The 25,757-nt window shown below is 45.3% G+C and overlaps 1 protein-coding gene across 1 annotated transcript in view; it reads left to right on the top strand.

Moving 5' to 3' along the window:
* LOC106587265 (piezo-type mechanosensitive ion channel component 1) overlaps positions 1-25,757 on the top strand; it is a 73,488-nt gene that overhangs the window by 16,314 nt on the left and 31,417 nt on the right. The window contains exons 2-5 of the mRNA XM_014175505.2: positions 6,824-6,919; positions 21,871-21,993; positions 22,863-22,905; positions 23,189-23,345. Coding sequence (XP_014030980.1) covers positions 6,824-6,919; positions 21,871-21,993; positions 22,863-22,905; positions 23,189-23,345 — 419 coding nt within the window. The remainder of the gene's footprint in view (positions 1-6,823; positions 6,920-21,870; positions 21,994-22,862; positions 22,906-23,188; positions 23,346-25,757) is intronic.

Genomic DNA, 25,757 nt, shown 5'->3' with positions numbered 1-25,757 from the left:
TCAAGGAGGGAAGGGAAACCAAAGGGGAAGTGATTGTTTAGAGGATAGAAGAATGAGCATTGTTTCATAGAGCTGCAATGTGCATGAACAATGAATAGAGATTGACTTGGCAGCATGCACTTCTTGCGATGCCAGCTAATTTGTTAGGATTTGACTCATATTTGTTGAGAAATGTTCTCAGGTTTCAGTGAGTGCATAGTCTCCATATTTTACCCAGGAGGGCAGCTCAAGTTCCCTATTTCTTATTCACACACCACACATACTCAATGGGCCTTGTGAAGCTTTCATTCCTGCGGCAAGGTGTCTTTCAGAGAGCGATTCGAGTTGACAAAGTTCCCCTCCTTTGTTCTGATTTGTTTAGTTTTGTCTGGTTGTCTCTGTTTAGGCCCTACTATTGTCCTGCGGATCACACGTGAATGGCTTGTATCCTTTTTAAATTGCTACCCTTAAGGGCATGTTATGATTCTTGACTTTCTCTCTCTCTGAAATGTTAGCAGTAATAGCGTGGTAATAGTAATAGCATGCAGAAACGGGAAAGTTTAAGAGTGCTGTAAATGAACTCTTGTCTGTCGAAAGGAGTTTGTCTGTTTGGAAACATGAAAATGAGTGAGAATGGAGGTCAGGGTTGGCCGCTACATCTCCAGGAACAGACACAGACAGGAGGACTGGTTGCTTTCACATTCTCAGTTCTCCTCGCTTTTTATTTTCCAATTCCTCGCAGGCACACAGGAAGATTTTTGTTTCATGTCTTTCACAACTGTGGGGAGCTCAGTATTTGAGCATACAGTGTGTGCAGTGTGTGTGTGTGTGTGTGTGTGTGGGAAAGACAGAGGAAGGGGGATTGTCTCTGGCTGTAGGCCTCATGCAGGGCCTGCCAGATCTATAGGCTTTAGTAGCTGGCAATGGGATTCATCATCCTGGAAGCCCTTTACGGCCTGTGCTCCAGGGAGGGGTTGTCTCTCTCCACTCACCCCTATAACCCAGCTCTGTGTCTGGCTGGGAGAGCTGCCCTGACTCTGGCTCCCCACCATCTCCTCTCTCCATCAGAACAGAGGAGCTGGGATCAGTCAGGCTCCCTGGGCCGGCCTCAGTCCAGGAACATCCCATTCACCCTAGTAGATATGGATGGATTAGATAGGTAGGTTATACCGAAATATGGCAATCAGAAGGCAATCTAGAGCTGCTGTCATGTGGTTTTAAGCCGTGGATCCAAATCTGTGGACGTGGCTTTTTCCCCACTGTACCGGAGAGTTGCAGTAGAGCATGTAAAACTGTCAAAGCCCTGTCACATCCAGACTGGCCATTTTTATTTTAATTATCACATAAAGCCGTCCTCATTAGTTGATCGCCCCACTGTCCACATGGAGATCGGGTCCTTTTTAAACACACAGTTGATTACTTAATGGCTTCCATGAGCCGTTGTTTCTCTCCCTGAGCTCAGCTGACATCATGGAACACTGGGGCGTCAATGGAAAACTGCTCCCTACATTTCCCCTTAAACCCCTCTCTCTTCAGCTACGCACACTCCAGCAGAATAGTAGGATCAGAATAAGTGCCCAGGTGATAGACTGATAGACTGTAGTGAGCCTAGTTAGGGTACTTTCCACTGGTGAGTTGAATAAGAGGGTCCTTTCAGCTGTACAGTAGTGGAAACACAAGACATGTTGAAGACGGCAGATCTGAGACCACTGCAATGGAAGACCTCTGTGTGACTCATTCTAACCAGAGCCAACGAGTCAGGAGGAATCACAGGGATCTATAGAGACCCATTGAACCCACACCGCTGTATGAGAGACACATACATAATCCACTCAACTTCTGTGAGGGATCTACATGTCATTCAACTATCAATGATATTGAAGATCTGACCTTGTGTTATGGAGCTAAAATTTGAATGACTGCAATTACGCCCAGAAAGACCCAGGCCATCATGATGAATTTGAAAGAAACAGATGATTGCATTCAGGATAATTCTGTGTTTAACGAACTTTAACATGTAGACATTGATATAGTGTTGTCTTTTTTGAGCGTCATAGTTAGTCCAGTTATAGCGCCAATTATAGTGCAGGATTACTCATAGCCACTGTTGACGAGGATGGTTACACAGTTGCCAGTTTAGAGTTTCCTAGATGTTTTGCTTGACATCAGCACCCTGCTGTTCATTCCGAAGATGTTTTCATGTTCCAGTATCTATCCCTCCTCTCACTACCCTTTACCCACTTGGCTCATCCAAGACGCTTACTCACCCACTCCTCTCCCATATCATCTCTCTCTCTCTCACTCCCCCACCTCTCCCTCTTTATATCCTCCCTTTCCCCTTGCTCTTCATTTCCATCTGTCTCTTTTTTCCTCTCTCTCCTACCCTCCCCCTCTTTCCCTCTCCAGCCGTCTCTCTTCCTGTCTCTGTGACCCGTGCCGGACTGGGCTGTGTTCACATACCTGTAGACTGTGGTCACTGTGAGGGCCAGCTGTGGGCCCCTGGAGTCCTGTAGCTGTTGGCTTCACTGGGCCGGGCAGGCGCACATGCTCACAGACCCAACCGAGTGATCGCAGTTGGCCTCGCTTCTTATGTTTTCCCTCGCTTTCTCAACTTCCTCCCTCCGTTTTCTGCTGCTAAAGGTTATTTGTCATTTTCAATCACCTTTGATGTGGCTGCAATGAACCGTCTGGGTTGTGTGTAGTGTGTCGTGTTTCTGAGGTGGGATAGCTCTATTCTGTATGCACATGTGAGCTGCAGTCACGTGACACTTTCTGTTGACAGTGTTTTGTGGTGTGCCTGCCTTGTCGCAGGACATGCCTTAGGTATTTGATTTTCTTTCTCTCATGTTACATTTGATGACGCAATCATGTTGCCGTGCCTCTGCTATGACTCAGCTAGCTCCAGGGAGAAGCTAAGATGTGATTGAGGAGCTGCTGTCAGGACCAGGGTGAGGTCCCTGAAAACTGGGTGTCTGCCCATCTGATTAACAGGCATTTGGCCACGCTACCGGGGAAGGCAAGCTGCAGCAAAGTGCAGGGATCATATTGGCGCCGCTGCCTCTTAGCATTTGTCAAAGCACTGCTTTTGTCTGAACGAGAGGAGCCTTTAACTGACTGGGTTGGTTTCTCTGGGACACTGCTTGTCACAGTCACAGTCTTGCCACGTGTTCTCAGTAGCACCACTACGCTACACTGAAAACACTGTAAATGCTTGGAGGGTGGAAGGTATTGCAATCCGTTAGCTCTGATATTAGACCGATCCACTGTGAGTGTGTTGCTCATGACCTGTGGCAATTCCGCACATTGGAAACGTCTTTTAATCAGATTTGGCTCTGTCAGCAGACACTGAAAACGGTGATCTGAGATGATTCACTGCTGATCTAAAGCTGATGTGGGATAAACTGCTTTACAGACAGGCCCATACAGTTAAAACAATTCAACCACCACTATCTACTGAAACGATACCAATTTGTTTTTTCGAAACAGTGATCAGATCAGCAGCTTGGACTCTCCCAATAGGCTTTGCCTTATGGAGATGATGACATTTTGAGTGTCCGCCAGAAAATGAAAAGCACCTGAGTGTAAAAGGTCAGCTCCCTCTTCAGTGTTCTTCCATTTCAGGTTTATGTTGAGTCAGCTTAGCAGGATTACTCTGTGGAGACCTTTCTATTTGCCGTACAGTAAACAACCTCAAGTTTAAGGAAAAACTGCCAAAGCCCTGGAAAGATTGGCAAGAATATTTCAATACAGGAGAGTCCCTGACGTAAGTCAGTGGAGATAAGGAGTCCACATCTCCTCCCTCAGTCAACACAGGAGCTATAAAACAATGACATGCCAGATGGGAAACGTAGAGCCTCTGGCCAGGAGTTGGACTGGGTGTTGTATATATGAAGTGTGACTGTCTATTGACATTGAGGATTAGACTACTGTTGAGTCTACAACTATGTAATGGGAAGATATTTCAGAGTAACGTGTAACAAGTCTGTTAGTCTTTGCAGTTTGCAATGCATCATTCCGTCAGTAGTGTGGTCCATGGTTGGGTATGGTAATGGATTGACAGTGATCAAGACCCTCAAGAAACAACCACTTCTTAATATTTTCTCTAATAAAGAGGAGTTATATTGAAATATATGTTGATGGTGAGATGTGCTCCAGAGGCACACAGGTATCCATTTGAAAACTATTCCCAGAAATAGCTATGCAACTCTGAAGGCAAACATTTGCAGGTTTATTATTGACAAATTAGAGCTTGAAACTTAATTCAGTGTGATGTCTGCGTATAAATTGTACCTCTAAATGAGGCAGCTACAGTAAGTGTAGTCCAAAGGTGTTTTACCATAGAGCGTACATTATAAGGCCCTGGGCATAAGAGACCAGCTTTTCACCGTGTTTGACTCTGCACAGGGCACAGACCAAGCTGGGACACACACACTCCGAGTGTGTTCCTCAGAGGTGCGTCACGACCCCAACTCGGCGGCATGCTGTTTGGTTTTCCAATCTCAATTACCATAATTTCCTGAATCTATCCGATGCATAGTTTGAGAGTCTATGGGCTCTGCTATTTAGAGCCGTTGGTGGTGGGAGTCTAGGCTGGGATGTTAGGGCTTTGACCCTGTAGGAACAACAGAGTGAGGTAGTGCTGCTTTTTGAGGAGTGGGTTCCTCCTCTCTCTGTCTCTGTCTCTCTCTCTCTCTCTGTCTCTGTCTCTCTCTCTGTCTCTCTCTCTCTCTCTGTCTCTCTCTCTGTCTCTGTCTCTCTCTCTCTCTCTCTCTCTCTCTGTCTCTCTCTCTGTCTCTCTCTCTGTCTCTCTCTCTCTCTGTCTCTGTCTCTGTCTGGCTAATTGCTCCCTTGATCACATGGCATTTCTCTCGGTTTCTGCACCACAGGATCTCAGTACTCTGTCACGCTCACACCACACCTGATTGGTAGATGTTTGGTGTGTGTGAAAGCGTGTGTTTGTTTGAGAACTTATAATACTACTACTACTCATCCGAACCGCTCATCTCTCATTGATTGTTAATAAGGAGATTCTTCAGTCATTGAAAAGTGGACACTGTTCATACTGTATAGAGCCCCTGACTGTATAAGTAATCCTGATTGGCTGACCTCTACTTTCCTAGCTGGGTGCAATAGGTAGTGTAGTGTAACTGCTCAGGCAGTCAGTCAGGTAGCCAGGCAGGCAGGGGAATGGAAACACTGGGGATATGCTACAGAGGAGGTAAACAGATGGCCAGCCAGTCCGGGAGATGGATGAAGGGAGATGGATGAAGGGAGATGGAAAGAAAGGAAGAAGGAAACACAGGAGGAACTCCTCAGACTGTTTAACTTTTCCTCGCTTCAGTTGAGTTGCAACCCATTTTCCTGCACTGTGTCAGCGGCTGGTTTAGTGCGTGGGTATGAGTGTGTGTGTGCACATTTGAGCGAGGATGCTTGAGATTCAATGACGGGGAGAGGGATTAATAGAAAGGAAAAAGCTCTTACTACATTTTAGCAGCACATATTTACAGTAAACTAAGAGCAGACTAGGGGCATTCCCCCTCTCTGGTCTCTGGTCTCTGTCGAAGCCTGTTGATTGTGGGATGAGAAGCTGGTGATCTCAGTGATCTCAGGCTCCCTCAAGTGGGCCAGTAAAATCCTTAGTACAAACAGCGCTGTGTGCCACACGCTAGCTAGCTCATTGACTCTCACTAATAGGACAAAGCCTGTCTTTATTCTCCCATTCTGGTTGTGTTAATTATAGATCTATAGCAGACTGTAGGCCGGGGGCGGAGCGCCTGCGGGGCTGGAACACTGTACTGGGTACAGTGACTGACTGCAAGGCATTATTATGGTGGATATGTTGTGATGTGTAGGATGGGCTCTCAGCCGTCAGCTGTGGACACTGTGCAGTGCAGTGCAGTGCTGTTTCCCCCTGCTGGGTCTCTGTGGGGCCACCCTCAGTAGGGCCGGTAGAAACCGTAATGCTTCTGAGTTCTTCAGACCCTGCTTAGGCGTTTCTTTTACGCCTGCTACTTTAGGTTACTGAGGGGCAGACCCAGATGGCCAGATGAGAGTTGGTTGTGAGGATGAAATGCTGTGAGATGGACGGTTGTGGCAGGACTCTAACAGGCCTGGTTAGGATCCAGAGGCTAAGGGGCTGAGCACAGCACAGGGGATCAGAGCGCTGGGCTCCCAGCTCCCCCTTCCAATCTCAGAGCTCAGCCGGAGAGAGGAGAGAGAAGAGGAGAGGGGGGTGTGAAGGCAGCCCTCCCAGGGCCCCAGCAGGCGGTCTGGAAAGCCCTCGTGTCCCTTGGCAGCTGCTCAAATGACCAGCAGCTAGCTAGTTCACTGAACACAGGCTGAGTAACCAGCATTATGCCTGGACAATCACAGGGTCTGGTGTATTATCAGTATTAATAATCATCATTATTATTATTATTATAATCATTATTATTAAAGGAATGTTTAGTGCAGAGCAGGCCACGGTTGGCTGCCATCCAGCTCTGTGTTACTGTTAACACGGTCCATCGCTGCTGCTTTCACAGGGACCTGAGAGAGCCCTGCCTGTATGTCGACTCATTAGATGTTTTCCAGTAAGGGAGGTGTGTGTGTGGATGTGTGAGGCATGCGGTTACAAACAATTACAAGTGTCAGAGGGTGTCAGGGAGACTTGTTGATGAAAGGCAGAGGCGTAAATCAACCCCAGTCTCAGCCCTCACCCTTTCTTCCTGTCTCCTCTCTGTGACCTCAATTCACAGATTTGTACCTGGATCATTCAACCACTCAGAAATATTGCTGTGTATCAGTCATTGACTGTGATGTTTGTCTGTGTCGTACCTGTCCTCTGACCTCTGTGTGTCCCCAGCCTGCCTGTTTCGCTACAATGCCCTGTCTCTGGTCTACCTGCTCTACCTGCTGCTACTGCCATGGTTCCTGTGGCCCAACAAACACACACTACGAGGTAAGACAACACGCCAGTCCTTCCCTTCATTTGGTAACTCCTGCTTGTTTTAATAGTTTCAGGCGTGGGTGGGTAGGTGTGGTTGTATGTGGGAACGCTGAGACCTCTCACCGCAGCATTGATATTGACGTTGATCAAATGGTGCAATGTTTGGAAGTTGTGCAATATAACAGAAGAGCCAGACAAAACATGTGCAATACGATTCCAAATGAATTGTGGTAACAACAAAAAAGAAAGGATGAAACAACGGAGCAGGTTTTCAGAGCATGGTTCACATCCTCATACATACCACAGCGTCTGTGGTGCAGTTGGCTTCAGACAGACAGCTTCCGTTCATTACATGGCAAAATCTTAACCACTAACTTCTAACTATATTTTACCTCCAAACCTATGAGGACTGGGCTGCAACTCTGATACACTTCATTATACAACGGGTGGGTCTTATGCTGATTGGTTAAAACCGCATTCCAGCCGGTGTCTATTCCACAAGTTACCGCCGGCTAAATCTGTGACGTTAAAATGCCTATTTACTCTGTTCCATCTGATTGTGCAATCCACTGTCTCATCAGCCCAGGCAGGGAAGTTATAAACTTAATCTCCACTATAAAAAGCATCTAGACATTCTCTCACATTTCTTTTAGACTAACTTTTAGTTTTCAAAAGGGGAGATTTGTATAAACCTTACTGTCTGTCTCTCTGACATTTGCAACATTATTTTAATATTCAAATTCGATCTCCAACTGTCCCACAGTAATGAACGTGTAGGGGTCAGGAGTCGGGACGAGAGAGAGAGAGGCAGGCAGCGTTTCTCAGCCAGTCGAAATCATGAATCAGCTGACATCATTTTAATGGATATATACAAAGAAATGTAAATTGAAAAAAGGTAAATCAAGACGAAATGCAGCTAGTTTGCAGTTTTTCCAGCTTCAGTTTGAAGTGATTGTGTTAGCTGTGTTGTTGGTTACCTCCTCTGAACAACAGTGTCCAATCGAGAGAGCACATTTTGTATACCTGGCTAAATCGTGCCTCATTAGCTCATTGTTATGGATGTATCCAAATAAATGTCACTAGAAAACAGCTTAAACAAATACAGCTACTTTGCAGTTATTCTGGCTACACTTTTTGACTGTAAATTAGCCGTAGTTGGCTAGCTAGCAAGCAAGGGATAAGAACGTTGCCAGTCAGTATGGCAATGGAACATTTAGAACGAACGACTGTGTCGTGTCTATAGATACAGAACAAAAAGACTGAACGACTGGGTCACGTCTAAAGCTATAGATACAGAACAAAAAGACTGAACGACTGGGTCACGTCCATAGATACAGAACAAAAAGACTGAACGACTGGGTCACGTCCATAGATACAGAACAAAAAGAACGAACGACTGGGTCGCGTCTCTAGCAACCCTAGATTTGTGTCGGGACTATATCTTGTAGAAGGATGAAATAGTATAAATAAATTAATCAATCACTTTTTTAATGAAAATATGTCGATCATTATTTGAATATGTTAGTAACCCGTTGGATAAAAGTGATAATGCCCTCGAAGCCGGTGTTTGTTGGATATATTGGCATGGTTTGCCGGCCTTCGACAAACAACACCCGTGCCAATATATCCAACAAACACCAGCTTTCGGGCATTATCACTTAACTAAATACAGGATCTCTTGGGGTTTATAAGTTATTGGTTTTTCCTCTCAGCTATTTAAGCAATAAGGCCAGAGGGGGTGTGGCATATGGCTAAGGGTTGTGCTTTTGCACAACGCAACGCAGAGTGCCTGGATACAGCCCTTAGATGTGGTATATTGGCCATATACCACTAACCCCCGAGGTACCTTATTGCTTTTATAAACCAGCCAGCATCCCGGAGTCACCTGGAGACTGGTGTTTTGTGGGTACTATTTAATGAAGCTGCCAGTTGAGGACTTGTGAGGCATCTGTTTCTCAAACTAGACACTCTAATGTACTTGTCCTCTTGCTCAGTTGTGCACTGGGGCCTACCACTCCTCTTTCTGTTATGGTTAGATACAGTTTGCGCTGTTCTGTGAAGGGAGTAGTACACAGCGTTGTACTAGATCTTCAGTTTCTTGGCAATTTCTCGCATGGAATAGCCTTAAATTCTCAGAACAAGAATAGACTGATGAGTTTCAGAAGAAAGGTCTTTGTTTCTAGCAATTTTGGGCCTGTAATCGAACCCACAAATGCTGATGCTCCAGATACTCAACTAGTCTAAAGAAGGCCAGTTTTATTGCTTCTTTAATCAAGACAACAGTTTTCAGCTGTGTTATTATAATTGCAAAAGGGTTTTCTCATGAACAATTAGCATTTTAAACTGATAAACTAAGATTAGGTAACACAACGTGCCATTGGAACACAGGAGTGATGGTTGCTGGTAATGGGCCTTTGTACACCTATGTAGATATTCCATAAAAATCGGCCATTTCCAGCTACAATAGTCATTTACAGCATTAACAATGTCTACACTGTATTTCTGATCAATTTGATGTTATTTTAATGGACAAAAAAATTGCTTTTCTTTCAAAAACAAGGACATTTCTAAGTGACCCCAATCTTTTGAATGGTAGTGTATGTGGTAGGGTCTACAGGCAGTTACGGACTATAAAAATCTACCCGGCGACGTCACGCACACCGACGTCTTGCTTCCAGACAAACTAAACACCTTCTTTGCCCGCTTTGAGGAGAATACAATGCCACCGACGCGTTAAACGCGTTAACCCTCGCAAGGCTGCTGGCCCAGACGGCATCCCTAGCCGAGGCCTCAGAGCACATATTCAATCGCTCCCTATCCCAGTCTGCTGTCCCCACGTGCTTCATGATGGCCACCATTGTTCCTGTACCAAAGGCGGCAACGATAACTGAACTAAATGACTACCGCACTAAATGACTACCGCCCCGTAGCACTTACTTCTGTCATCATGAAGTGCTTTGAGAGACTAGTCAAAGATCATATCACCTCCACCTTACCTGCCACCCTAAACCCATATAAGTTTGCATACCGCCCCAACAGGTCCACAGACGATGCAATCGCCATCACACTGTACACTGCCCGATCCCATCTGGACAAGAGGAATTCCTATTTAAGAATGCTGTTCATTGACTACAGCTCAGCATTCAACACCATAGTACCCTCCAAGCTCATCATTAAGCTTAAGGCCCTGGGTCTCAACCCCGCCCTGTGCAATTGGGTCCTGGCCTTTCTGACGGCCGCCCCCAGGTGGTGAAGGTAGGAAACAACATCTTCACCCCGCTGATCCTCAACACTGGGGCCCCACAAGGGTGCGTGCTCAGCCCCCTCCTGTACTCCCTGTTCACCCATGACTCAGTGGCCATGCACGCCTCCAACTCAATCATCAAGTTTGCAGGCGGCACAACAATAGTGGGCTTGATTACCAACAACAACGAGACAGCTTACAGAGAGGAGGTGAGGGCACTCAGTGTGGTGTCAGGAAAACAACCTCTCACTCAACATTAACAAAGCAAAAGAGATGATCGTGGACTTCAGGAAACAGCAGAGGGAGCACCCCTCTATCCACATCGACGGGACAGTAGTGGAGAAGGTAGAAAGTTTTAAGTTCCTCGGCGTACATAATGGACACACTGAAATGGTCCACCCACACAGACAGCGTGGTGAAGAAGGCGCAGCAGCGCCTCTTCAACCTCAGGAGGCTGAAGAAATTCAGCTTGTCACCAAAAACACTCACAAACTTTTACAGATGCACAATTGAGAGCATCCTGTCGGGCTGTATCACCGCACGGTATGGCAACTGCTCCGTCCATAACCGTAAGACTCTCCAGAGGGTAGTGAGGTCTGCACAACGCATCACCGGGGGCAAACTACCTGCCTTCCAGGACACCTACACCACCCCATGTCACAGGAAGGCCAAAAAGATCATCAAGGACAACAACCACCTGAGCCACTGCCTGTTCACCACCTCGCCATCCGGAAGGCGAGGTCAGTACAGGTGCATCAAAGAAGGGACTGAGAGACTGAAAAACAGCTTCTATCTCAAGGCCATCAGATTGTTAAACAGCCATCACTAACACAGAGAGGCTGCTGCCTACATACAGACTCAAATCATTGGGCACTTTAATAAATGGATCACTAGTCATTTTAAATAATGCCACTTTAATAATGCTTATCTTACATTTTTCATTATTCATATCTTACATTATTCATCTCATATGTACAGTTGAAGTCGGAAGTTTACATACACTTAGGTTGGAGTCATTAAAACACGTTTTTCAACCACTCCAAATTTCTTGTTAACAAACTATAGTTTTGGCAAGTCGGTTAGGACATCTACTTTGTGCATGACACAAGTCATTTTTCCAACAATTGTTTACAGACAGATTATTTCACTTATAATTCACTGTATCACAATTCCAGTGGGTCAGAAGTTTCCATACACTAAGTTGACTGTGCCTTTAAACAGCTTGGAAAATTCAAGAAAATTATGTCATGGCTTTAGAAACTTCTGATAACTCAAATGATGTCAATTAGCCTAATTGGAGGTTTGTATTTCAAGGCCTACCTTCAAACTCAGTGCCTCTTTGCTTGACATCATGGGAAAATCAAAAGAAATCAGCCAAGACCTTGTGTAGACCTCCACAAGTCTAGTTCATTCTTGGGATCAATTTCCAAACGCCTGAAGGTACCACGTTCATCTGTACAAACAATAGTACGCAAGTATAAACACCATGGGACCACGCAGCCATCATACCGCTCAGGTAGGAGACGCGTTCTGTCTCCTAGAGATGAACGTACTTTGGTGCGAAAAGTGCAAATCAATCCCAGAACAACAGTAAAGGACCTTGTGAAGATGCTGGAGGAAACAGGTACAAAAGTATCTATATTCACAGTAAAACGAGTCCATGTCGACAACCTGAAAGGCCGCTCAGCAAGGAAGAAGCCACTGCTCCAAAACCACCATAAAAAAAGCCAGACTACAGTTTGCAACTTCACATGGGGACAAAGATTGTACTTTTTGTCCTCTGGTCTGATGAAACAAAAATAGAACTGTTTGGCCATAATGACCATGGTTATGTTTGGAGGAAAAAGGGGGAGGCTTGCAAGCCGAAGAACACCATCCCAACCGTGAAGCACGGGGGTGGCAGCATCATGTTTCGGGGGTGCTTTGCTGCAGGAGGGACTGGTGCACTTCACAAAATAGATGGCATCATGAGGATGGAAAAATGATGTGGATATATTGAAGCAACCTCAAGACATCAGTCAGGAAGATAAAGCTTGGTTGCAAATGGGTTTTCCAAATGGACAATGACCCCAAGCATACTTCCAAAGTTGTGGCAAAATGGCTTAAGGACAACAAAGTCAAGGTATTGGAGTGGCCATCACAAAGCCCTGACCTCAATCCTGTAGAAAAGTTGTGGGCAGAACTGAAAAAACGTGTGCGAGCAAGGAGGCCAAGAAACCTGACTCAGTTACACCAGCTCTGTCAGGAGGAATGGGCCAGAATTCACCTAACTTATTGTGGGAAGCTTGTGGAAGGCTACCAGAAACGTTTGACCCAAGTTAAACATTTTAAAGTCAATGCTATAAAATACCAATTGAGTGTATGTAAACTTCTGACCCACTGGGAATGTGATGAAAGAAATAAAAGCTGAAACACATAATTCTCTCTACTATTATTCTCACATTTTACATTCTTAAAATAAAGTGGTGATCCTAACTGACCTAAGACAGGGAATTTTTACTAGGATTAAATGTCAGGAATTGTGAAAAACTGAGTTTAAATGTATTTGGCTACGGTGTATGTAAACTTCCGACTTCAACTGTATATACTGTATTTTATACCCTCTATTGCATCTTGCCTATGCCGGTCTATATATTTATGTGTACATATTCTTATTCCATCCCTTACATTGTGTGTATTAGGTAGTCGTCGTGGAATTGTTAGATATTACTGCACGGTCAGAACGAGAAGCATAAGCATTGCTCTACACTCGCATGAAATCAAATCAAATTTTATAGGTCACATACACATGGTTAGCAGATGTTAATGCGAGTGTGGCGAAATGCTTGTGCTTCTAGTTCCGACCGTGCAGTAATATCTAACAAGTAATCTAACAATTTCACAACAACTACCTTATACACACATTAACATCTGCTAACCATGTGTATGTGACCAATACAATTTGATTTGATAAACCAGCTCCCTTTTGATATTTCCCAAATGATGCCCAAAGGAGGTGTTGACTATTACGAATATCTCATGTCAAATGTGTGAACTGACAAACTGACAGACAGTCTTTCAAAGGCCAGTCAGCAGTTGCTACATCCAATTTTGGACTGTTAAATGAATTAGATATATCTAGTGATTCTTGAAGAATATAACCTCTAACTGCCTCGAGCTTAGATCCACTGTCCTACCCATCAGAACCCAAAATATAAGCTTGTTTAACCCCAATGTTTGTAAACAAAGTCAATGTAAACAAACATGGTTAAAACTATCATTTTGATCTCCTCGATGGTCAGGTCAGTCCTGGCATCCAAAGCTCTGTCTATTTATTTGAGAGTGGTTTCTATTTAATTTGAGAGTGGTTTCTATTTCTAAAGCACCATGCCCCGCTGTTTACCAAAACAAGTGGTGGGGTACCCGCTTTGACTCCGGATTACCCCTTTAAAGAGTGATTTGAATTTGGGCCTTTTGACTATAACACACAGGGCCACCCAAGCTCAAGTTCTAGTCCCTAATTTACTTTTATGTGTAAAAATGTGTGGTCTGTTTAGGAATAAAAACTAATTTGCAGGGGGTTGTGATATTAATGTGGAAAGTGAAAAACATAATGGTCAGTAATTTGCGATGGCAACGAGACAGGAATTCATCTGAAAAATGCAGAAACCTCTTATTCCTGACTCTGCTCTGGAAGCCAACCTTCATTACCACAATACACTCCCGTTGAGGGGCTGTATTACAGGGATTTCTCGCTTCACGTTTGGGAGTTTTTCAATCTCTACCTTCTCGTGATTTGCAGGTGCAGTATTTTCCCTCAGTATTCCCTCGATCTAAAGTTCAGATCTCACAGTACTTAGTTGCAGTCTGTGTTAATCTCCTGCAGACATGATAAAAACACAGCAGATGTTGTTTTTCAGAGCTGTACAAAGAAAGATTCTATCAGCAGCACAAACCTACTGCTCAATGATGTCCTTATTCTATAGTTAAGAGGGTATACAGAACTATAGAGCTAACCTCTTGACAGCTTTACTCTACATAAATATTGCTCTATTTTAGACAGACAAATCTCCGGGTGTGCTCTTAATCAAATACCAACAAACAGTGGATATGATTTCAGGTCTGGAAAATCCGCTCTTTCCACATCCTGCCCCTATCCTCCACCCACTCCCCTGTCTGTGGTAGCAGTTTAATGGTCTATGGTGGCTGTAGAGCGAACAATAGAAATGGGACACATTTTTAACAGCACAGATAAGCACACACACCCTGCACCCAGCCTTAACCCCCAGAGGCGTGTTTATCCAACATATCAACTGGCTCACGCTCCTGAGAGCCAATGGGCGCTATCAGTTCCTGTACTGGTGATAAGGTCTACAGTGAATCAGACCCCGTTCCTGCCGCCTCTGGGAAAATAAACACAGAACCGGAAGCGCGCTTATTATAGATAATTAAAACAGTTGAGTTCTCCCATTCTCTCTCTTTTGTTCTTTTTTTTTTCTTTCATCGATGGGAGATTATATCAACAAGCTGCGTTTTAATACTATTCTGTCTCCGTGCTGTTAGGGTCAATAACCCTCGTTTCTTTTAGAGGGGAAAAGGGGGGAAATCTGAGCATGATAAGCTGTGTGGGGTCACATGAATATGTGTAAATGGTGAGAGGTTTATTTCAGGGAGACTCGCTGGTGGAGGTGATTCCCTGTAGGAAAATCCCAGAGTCTGCCAGCCTCTATTAAATGAAGCCTGACAGAGAATAGGATTAACGCTTTTAATGAAAACCATCTTGAATTGTTCCCTGCCTCCAATTATCAGCACTTTTCTTGGTCCTGGCCGCCATGGGAGGACCAGATGCATGCAATCAAGGGGGCAGCTGGGTGAACCAGGAGGATTCTGGAGACGTCAAGCAGAAACGAACCCTCCGCCTCACCTCCACATGCTCCTCCTTTCCAGGGAAAATCTAATCTCACCCTCTGTGAATGTGGTGGATCGTGGGGCATATTAGGGTTGAGAGTAGCCATGGTCACAATGCCCTCTGTGGATTAGAGGGTTACAGAAGCCGTCTTATGTCATACTGCCCTGAGAGCTGACCTGGTTACAGACGCTCTGGCCTGTCTGGAAAGAAACTATGACTGTTTCCAGGGACGGAGAGGAAGATGGAGAGGAAGCTTGTTCCATCTGCATTACAATGAATAAAGGCTACCACATGCATGTGCGCTCTTGCTTTCCCCTTTTGTGTTATTGAATCGATCGCTTACTGTCATTCATTCAGTAACGTAAGCTAAGACTGTGTTATTGAATCGATCCCTTACTGTCATTCATTCAGTAACGTAAGCTAAGACTGTGTTATTGAATCGATCCCTTACTGTCATTCATTCAGTAACGTAAGCTAAGACTGTGTTATTGAATCGATCCCTTACTGTCATTCAGTAACGTAAGCTAAGACTGTGTTATTGAATCGATCCCTTACTGTCATTCATTCAGTAACGTAAGCTAAGACTCAATTAAGTGGCTCTCGCCAACTGTATTGCCCATAAGGGATGGTATCATTGGATTCTTTGAGGCCACTGACAGAGAGGACCGTGATAAGGCTTAATAGTCACTTTCAGCTCCTCCCCAGCCCAAACCTCACCGGATACACTGTGTTTGACATTCCCTTCAAAAGACTGTTTTCCATTGCTCGCTCCCCATTATCTAAATCCCCCGTATTGTACAATCTGGACACGCTGTCGTTTCCCCAGAGCTGATAAGTAAAAGGACAAATATTGAGCACCTGTCTGGAGCCTGCTGGGTTACACTGTTTCCAACATAGGAAAAAGATAGGGGATTTATTCACTGGTATTCAGGTCCGACGCTCGCAGGGTGTTGCGTCAAATCTCCTCCCCTGTGTATTCTATTCACACCTGCTGGGGCTTTACAACGTCCCTTCCTGAGGCACTGCTGTCGAGACATTGTCCATATCCACAGCTTTCATGTCGCCGGGGAAACATCAGTTTGAGACATGGAGGGTTGAATGTCCCTTCTGGTTTTTGTTTGGTGTGCCTTTTTGTTGAGGAAGGCATCGTGTGGCTTTCAAAGGCTCCAAAGCCCAACTGTCACAGACTGTCATGCTGATAAATGAGAGGGTGTGAGGGAAATGCACACCAGGCCAGGCCTCCATAAATGAGTACTCAAGGCCGACCACAGCTTAAACTGGGCAGAGAATAGACTGTGGGAAGGGTGGGAAGTGCTGTTGACAACTAGTTTGCAGCTGATTTCAAATGATTTCTGTTCCAATGCTGATATATCGGACAGGACAGCTGTCTGTTCTCAGACAAATATGAGACCACTCTCAATAGGCCCATCTGGTTTATTGGACCAGAATTTCCATTCAATTTGTGGTCCTTTTATTTGTCATTTTCCCCTATGGAGAAATGGAGCAGGTTCAGCCATTGAAAATAGAGTCCAGTATTTTGAATAATGAGAGAGAACTAGCATCAGTATGTAAGGTATCTGTCCACCGCCACATGGAGCAAAACGATATACTGCTAGTCTGCACTGAAAAGAGGCTGCATATTTCATCACAAACCATGTCAACCTGTAAATCATTTTTAATAATGAAAGCAAATTACATCACTATCTTCATTAAATAGCATGTAAAGTACACCTACAAACATATTGGCTATTTTATGGCTTGACCCTTACTTTCCTTTACCTGCTAGGCAGTGGAGGCTGCTGAGGGGAGGACGGCTCATAATGACTGGAATGGAATGGTATCAAACGCATGATTTTCATCTGTTTAATACTATTCCATTCACTTAATTCCAGCCATTACACTTGATTCCAGCCATTATTATGAGCCGTCCTCCCCTCAGCAGCCTCCACTGCTGCTGGGAGTTATATGGGAGGCAGGTTTAGGGGTCAATTCCATTTAAATTCCAGTTGTCTTCAATGCTTTTCAATGTGGAACATTTGGAATTGAAGTGGAATTGACCCCAACCCTGGTGGGGGGAGTGAGGGTCTGCGGACCTCTGGGTGGTTGCTTCTCCTGGTTAGATCAGTGGCCTGAGAGTGAGAGGCCATGGGGCCAGAGAGGAGCTTTTCCCAGAGGCAAGCCTGCTATGTGCCCTCCGCTCCTCTGCCCCCAACAGGAACTGGGATTCCACACACCACTGTTATTTCAGCAGTCTTCTTACGCAAACGGCAGCTTTTCTCACACCAACGCAGCACTGCGACAGGACAGGATGTCAGAGAACAGCACAGATAAGCGTAGGGAGCAGGACATGACATACGATGCAAAACAACAAAACATAAATAAATGTCATTTTTGTTTACTGTTGGGCAGCTGTTTCTTCTGGTGGCTGATTTATTGTTGCTGGTTGGTAGAAGTTATTAAACAAATGTAGCCTAGTGTGATGAGTTTACACACATAGAACATGTGAATGAGATCCCTCTAGTAAGCAGGCCAACTAGCAGGGTCAGTGTGTTCTCTCACTCTAATATTTGAGCAGTACAGTACGGGTGGTGTGAACCAGAGATGTAGTGTGTACCGTTCGGGTGGTGTAAACCAGAGATGTAGTGTGTACCGTACGGGTGGTGTAAACCAGAGATGTAGTGTGTACCGTTCGGGTGGTGTAAACCAGAGATGTAGTGTGTACCGTTCGGGTGGTGTAAACCAGAGATGTAGTGTGTACCGTACGGGTGGTGTAAACCAGAGATGTAGTGTGTACCGTACGGGTGGTGTAAACCAGAGATGTAGTGTGTACCGTACGGGTGGTGTAAACCAGAGATGCAGTGTGTACCGTACGGGTGGTGTAAACCAGAGATGCAGTGTGTACCGTACGGGTGGTGTAAACCAGAGATGCAGTGTGTACCGTACGGGTGGTGTAAACCAGAGATGCAGTGTGTACCGTACGGGTGGTGTAAGCCAGAGATGCAGTGTGTACCGTACGGGTGGTGTAAGCCAGAGATGTAGTGTGTACCGTACGGGTGGTGTAAGCCAGAGATGCAGTGTGTGTGTTTCCAGTCAGTGGATGGTGTTAGGAATTGAAAACCAGTCAAGGTGTGGAGAAATGCGCGATGCAAAATACAAGACTTCTATGTTTAAAGGTTTAACAGACAGACAGATAGGAAGACATTACTCTAAGAGGTTCGCAGCAAATCTTTCCTCTTCCAGAGGGGAGGGCAGACCTAAATCCTCTTGCCTTATCTGTTTGCTGTTTCACCCTTTCGTGCCTGGTTCCAAAACATTCAATCAAGGCTGAGACCTTGGGTTGAATAGACCTATACATTTGAAACGTCTTAATCGCTTAAGGACACCCATGGCTGATTTTATGGCTCAAGGGCCCAGATAGCAGTTACTAAGACCTGCTTTACCGTGACCTCTGACATTTGAGATGGTACCTAAAGGCCAAATTTCAATAGGGAATAATCATCAGAAAATAACATGCCCACAGTGCCCTAATTTAAACCACAACGCCCTCTGTACCCTGGACTGTTGTGTCCGGAGGCTGGCCCTGTGGGCTCCTCTCCATAACAGCCATGTTTACACTGGCCATCTAAACGCTGGAAAAATAAGCCGTTATGCCTGAGGTACTCTTTTTGGAAAGCTCCCCCCTTTTACAAATGAGGTAAATTCAAAGAAAACACTTTGTTTTAATTTAATAACAAACCAAAAAAAACACAGCACAGTATCTCTCAGAGTGCTTGGCAGGAGTGGGCTCATTTCTCAGGGATGAAACTCAGTTAGGTTCTGTTTTCGACTTGTGCCTGTTATTCCATCTCCCTTCAGTCTAAATAGTGTACAAGAATAAATAAACCCAACAGCTGCAGGATAACCTCAAGACCAAACTGTGAAAGTTGTGGCTGTTTAGCGGCCTGAGTATTAAACATAATACCCTGCTCTTTTAACATGCACTGTTTTCCTTTCCACTCTAACCCGGGCCCAGAAACCCTGCTGCACCCCTCCATGTCAGGTGCACTACAGTCACAAGACTTGTTAAAACAATGTTCAGAGCTACTCTCGTAAATGTTCGAATTCCTCCAAATGATCCTGTTTCATGGAAAATCCAGTAATGTCACCCCAGATTTCAGGTTTTAGTTGAGGTTTTACGACGCATACAGCACAAGGGTGAGTGGGGAAGGAGGGCGGCCGCTGAAACGTCACCAGAGCGAATTTCTGCCTGTCTCTGAAAATACAAACTAGAAAAGGCAAACATGGCCTAGAAAAAAGGTCCGGCAGTTCACTGAGTTAGGGTTTGATCTCCCTGTAGTGGACTACACTACCCAGTGGCCTCTGCTCACCTCTGGCTTTCACCAAGAACCCTGCTGCCCCCACTCCGATCCCAAACCAGACCAGACCTTCCCAGATTGTTCACTATCTGATGAGAGATGATGAGGCCATGACTGCAATGGTTGTCATTGGCTGTCATGTCATGCTGTCCCTGGTGTGAAGATGGATGGGATTTTAATATCATGTTTGGTTTGTGTTATGTCTTGTTAGTACTTAGACATAGTGATGGCAGGTCTCAGATGTCGTTTCCACATTGGTGGCTGTGCTGGTCTCTCCTCAGAGAGATCTCATATGAAACCTGCTCTGGTTCCCTATGAGGAGCTGTCTCCCTCTGGCCTTGTATGAAGACACTGGAATGCACCTCCACATTCCATTCCTACTTTACCTCTTGGAAGAGGAAACGATCCCAAAACTTTGATTACGGTGCAGATTACTTAGTGGTGTGCAATGACAGTGTAAATACAGGTAAGTGGGTCTAGGCGTGCATATTGTTGGTGTTTTAGAGGTCATGTCACTCTAGCTGACGGTCCTGAGTAATGTAACGTAGGAATGTAGTAGATGGATATCTCCATGATGACCCTGCAAAGAACTATGATGGGTTATGCTGATAGACCTTCAGGTCCTACAGGAGAGGGAAGGACTCAATAGCCTTGAACTATACCGTGACACAGGACACATGCTGAAGATTCGCAAGGCAGTTACAGAATTTGGAGTTGAGTATTAAAGAGACTATCCATGTAATGACAATGACATCATGATTTTCCAGTAGCAGGGGTAGGGAGCCGGGGGATTGAAGAGGGGGAAGACGGTGCAGTGAACTTAACTTACACACACACACACACACACTTGGAGACAGAGGAGCTTATGTGCAAGGGTTTGGGTTGCAGCAGTTGAGTAGAGCTGTCTGTAGTAAGTCAGAGTGAACTCGTCGTCAACAGGTGGTCTAGGTCGTGTACAACGCCTTCCATTACTATTTACTCCTCTCTTGGACAAGGTCCCTTCTTTTCCAACGTGCTCCTCTCTTGGACAAGGTCCCTTCTTTTCCAACGTGCTCCTCTCTTGGACAAGGTCCCTTCTTTTCCAACGTGCTCCTCTCTTGGACAAGGTCCCTTCTTTTCCAGCGTGCTCCTCTCTTGGACAAGGTCCCTTCTTTTCCAGCGTGCTCCTCTCTTGGACAAGGTCCCTTCTTTTCCAGCGTGCTCGATGTGTGTCCGCTGGTCGTTACGGTAGGCAGGCTGTGTGTCTGACATTTATCAGCACTGTCACGTCTCTTTTTAAAACATTATTTTCTATCTCGTACATGAAAAGATAAACATGTCCAACAGAGTGTCTGTGATGGATGTTGATCCTGCACAGGGGAGGGGAGGGGGAGGGGGGGGCAGTCTTAACCTTTTCACAAAGTTCACATTGCGTCACTGAGGGGTGCACGCCAAATCAAATGTGAATGGTTCACTGTGCATGAAATGATTTAAAAGGATGATGCTCAGAAAGCAGGCCCATGAATGATACTCTCTCACTGCTCTGGCATACTACCTCTAGCTAGCAATGCAACGTTGAATATTATTTCATCTTCAGGTCTAGTATTAGTCATAAATGTAAATTGGTGTTCGTGGGATAAACCTACATCTGGGATCAGGGATAAGCCTGTAAATGCAGTACCTAGCCTCCTGTCTGCTGTAATTGAGGGGGTGATAGAGCAGCACTGAGCCGTTAAACTGCCCTTCGCCTTGCAGGCCGCAGAGAAAAAAAATCTCCATAAAACACAATCAAAGCCCTAAGCTCGTCCCTTCACACTGACTTGTTGTAGCTGCTAATTTTCTTGAGCCAGTCAACGCCTGTAAAGGAAAATCCCCCATGATTCCACAGGGACCTGCAGCGTTCGTTCACTACACTGGGAGTTTGTGCCTGTGTCTTAACTGTGGCCCGTTTCACACCACCGATGGGAGCTGACAGCTTTATGGGGAGACCAATCAAAGCTGCCTCACACAAACATGTGGCGAGGAGGAGGGGCTTCAGGGCTAGAACGGGCAGGGGGCCATTTTATGGTCAGCGGCACAGTTCAGCACGGTCAGTACCTCCATGCCATCCACAGGCTTGTTCCCATTTAGTTTAAAAACGGGCAATTAACTGTTACAAGCCATTCCTGCTTAGACTCTAAAGGTACTGCTGTGATTACTAGTGCCTCCATGGCCTCTGTATGTGTTCTGTGTTCTGACTGGTGGAAAATGAAGCATCATTTTGAAGGTGAGATGATGTTGAGTCAGATCAGGACAGGTCCTTGGAAAACACTTCAACCCAAACCCTCTATAATGACCTGCTGTCCTGTTCATGCTTAGTACTGTGCACGCTGCTATTTCCTGAACCTATTTTACCTGAGGGATGGGAGGAACTGATTGTTATCCTCCCTTTTCATATTCTACATTGCCCCCCCCCTCCCATTCCCCTCCTCTAACGCCATCTCTCTCTTTTCTCCAGGACATACTGGACGCTTCATCAAGGCTCTGTTCTGCACCAGTCTTCTCTTCCTGCTAGCCCATGTCTCCTTCCAGATCTGCCTGTACACTCTCCCTGACCTGGACCATGCACTGGGAAACAACTGTGAGTGAATATAGACGTCTTTGACACAGGCCGTTCCATTGCCATGTTTTCAGTCCGCATATCTAAACAATGGCCTGTGCCATACATAAGGGGCTTGTTTAGCTTCAATCACTTAGACCTCGTGTCAAACTCATCCCGCCCAGGGCCGAGTGTCTGCGGGTTTTCGCTCCGCCCTTGGAAATTTGATTGATGAATTAAGGTCGCTGATTAGTGAGGAGCTCCCCTCACCTGGTTGTCTAGGTCTTAACTGAAAGGAAAAACCAAAAACCAGCAGACACTAGACCCTCCTTGGGAAGAGTTGGACACCCCTGACTTAGACTAAAGAAACTCCTTGAAATCATTGCTTCTCCCTCCCTGATTTAATTTTTGACACGTTAAGTCCAGCTGTCTTCACACTCAGTTTACTGCTCAGTATTCCACGCCGGTGGCTAACGACAATCAGTGAATGCTCCATGCTTACCACTGTCCGTCTGTAGAAAATGTGGATTTTGTTTCGTGGTCTGCACTTGCTTTGGCCAGGCCGTATCAATATGTCCTCAAGGAGCTTTAATAGCTAAAGCAGTGTTCTTTGATGTCATATTATTTGCTTCTCTTGACCATGTGAGTTAGTCCACCATGCTGACTCCAGCTTCAGTCTGTCCATGCCTGGGCTCCTCACAAGCCCGTTCAAATACCGACACGGCGGCTTACTCCCAGAGTTACTGGGGGCTCATGGGAACATCTACGGTAGCTGCAGCAGGACTCTATGTTGTAGTTGTTCTCTACAGTTCTTGCCTTGTATGACATGTCCCGCCCCTAAACGACACTCCATGTCAGAGCCCGAGTGGCCTGGGGAGAGCTGGTAGTCCTAACACTCTCTGTCTTTACAGGTAGTTTGTGGGAGACACTATCGAGGCATGTCGGTGTATCCAGGTATGTGGGGAATGTTTGGAAACGGTGTATCTTGTCACTGAGGATCATTCCTCCCTGAACTGTGTGTGGAGATCATATACTGTTATTTTCAGAACTCAACCAATGTTCACTCTTACATCTCCTTTTGTTCTTTCTGTTTGTTCTTTGACCTTATGACTCACTGGTAGTGGTACATGTTATCATTTATGTACCCTCTTTACTGTCATTGTGTAAGTGTGTGAGAATGTACACGGTGTAGTTCCTCGTTAGGTTTTTGACCCCTGCATGTGGCTCTGTCTTCTAGGCTGCCCCTGGATGACCCGTGGAGTGGGGTGCGTCTGCTGACCCCTGACCTGGGGGTGTTTGTGATCTCCCTGGTTACCCTGGTGGTGTGTAACCGGCTGGTCAAGAAGAGAGATGACGTCACTTTCCTGCCGGTAGCCTCCGACTCCACACAGGGGGTGAGTGGTTATCTACTCTATAGACACAGACTGGGCCTCACCGCTATGCTGCTATTAATATGGGTCATATGTGGGACATGCGCGCTCACACACATTTATCATGCAAGTGCTAGGTTAAGTACCCCAGAAACACTAAATGCAGTGCTTAATTTGAGCCAAACAGGATCCGTCTCAAATGAAGCACTGCATATTAGTGTTTCTGGGGTATTTTACCTAGCACTTTCATGATAAATGTGTGTTTTGTTCCGGAAACCTATTTGGCCGGATCTGGTACCTCTCGTGTCATGAAAAATAATTGTCACTTTTTGCAATGTAAAAATGAGAATAAAAGCCATCACAGTTCATTTGAGTTGCCTATTTGTTCATTCTCCTGCACCCACAAAAAAACGTCATGTGATAAAGTAGATTCTAAGAGTTGATTTGGGTTGGGCCGGCCCGAGTCTATGGTTTATGCAACATTGTAACCTATGTTTGAGACCAACCCGTGGCTGTGTGAGAAGAGCGCCAGTATCTCTCACATAACTAGAATGAGATTCACTTTCTATGATCTCTCTGCTCTGATAGACATGAACCTGCAACTCTCATCTCTCCAGCGTTGCACTTCATCGTGTATTTCCTTTATAGAATCATAGCCGCGCCAAGGGTTCTGAAGGAACTGCAGCACCCCTGATGAATTGAAATACATTTGCCAAAGTTATAGAATTACTGCTGTCTGTTCAGAAATAAATTAAATAATTCAGAATAGCCTACTACACAATGAGAAGGCCTATAATTTAGCAATGAGAAAGCCTATCATTTAGCCTAGCTGTGGATTGTAGTCCAATAGCATAACAAGGAATAGCCTACATTTGGGAACGCCCGGCTAATCTGTCAGTGAAAAAACAGCATGTACATGTAGACAAAACAGGCCTTTCGCAATATTTCAAATACAATCGAGGGGAAATACAGGTTGGAAAGCAAATGGCTCCTGCTGAAAAGGAGCCATTTCCAAATATTGTTTTACAAAAGAGAGAGAGAGGCTTTTGGCACGAGTGCATCGGCCATCACCAGCAAGTGAGCTGCACGTCATTGGGTGAGTCAGTGAAACTGGAAAGCAGGTTTAGGACTATAACTTCCTCCTCAATATGTGTCTCCACACACCAAGGCCTAGACTATTGATGGATTCAAGACAATGTCGTTTTTATTGATCTCAGTTTGTCAGTGTCAAAGTAGCTTGCCATTTCGATAATTTGTGCTGTATTAAAAAAGATTCTGCCAAAGTCTCCAGTCATGTAACATGACGTATGAAATGCGTTTTATAAAAGTCCCCCAAAAATGTTGACCCTAGGCTACTATAAATGTTCCCCATGTGTGCAACTTATGTAAGTGCCTCTACTCTACTGCGCTATGCCACTACGTAAATGCGATGATATGCATGCAATGCTTTATTATAAAGGGGATTTTCTTCATCCGTTCCGGTACCTCAGAACCCCCCAGGTCACACCTCTCTTGCGCTCACTTTTTGTTCCGGCACCTTTCGATTTTACAAATTTAAGCACTGCTTATATAGTAGTACTCCGAACCATATATAGTAATAGTCTTGCCCTGCGAATCAGTGAGTCACAAATAGTAAGCAGTGTCCCTGGCTTCCACCACTCAGGAAATGGAAGCAGTTAATGTTATGGCACCCAATGTCTTGTCTCTGATTAAAGAGGAGGGTTATGCCTGAGGTGCTGGAATGAATGTCTGAGCTGGAATGAATGTATGAGCTGGGCTGGCCATGTCCGCCACACCCACTCGCTTGCCTCAAGCCCTTCCACACTGTTCATATTAAACTTCATGTTTTGTTCACAACCATTTCTTAAATTTAAATCATTATGTGGTAACAAACATTTGTGCATAATTACTTCGCTTTAATCATATTCCAAAATTGCAGAGTAAATAGGACATCGCATTCAGAATATTCACAGAATTGAAAGCTCACAAGACGCACAACCGAATGCTTCCGTGAAAGGCCATCTTCCTTTTGATGCAGCCAGATACTGCTGATAGCACTGTTAGTGCAATAACTGCTGATAAGAACAGATTCACCTACGGTCAGCCTATGAGCAAGAGGACATACAGGTACTGGAGGGCAGCATTATTCTCTATGGAACTGTATCATGTGGTGAAACAGTGTTGTGGTATGCTACAGTAGTTGAGTGTTACTGCTCTCTGGTGTGTTGGTGTTTGTTGTGGTGTTACTGGGGCAGAGAGAGAGACACAGTGAGGTAATGGGGAGGTTCCTTCAGGCCTGGTGCTGGTGACAGTGGTAGCTATTGTTTCACCAGCTGAGTTGGTTTCCTGCTCTGCTCCGCAGTGTGGCAGGCTAGCCCAGCCTCAGCCTGCCTGGGAGAGAGACGTAATGCTGCCTCCTACCCATGGGCCTCTACA

This window comes from Salmo salar, chromosome ssa26 (assembly GCF_905237065.1).
Source record: "Salmo salar chromosome ssa26, Ssal_v3.1, whole genome shotgun sequence".
Taxonomy (NCBI): domain Eukaryota; kingdom Metazoa; phylum Chordata; class Actinopteri; order Salmoniformes; family Salmonidae; genus Salmo; species Salmo salar.
This window is presented reverse-complemented; position numbering and strand designations above follow the sequence as displayed.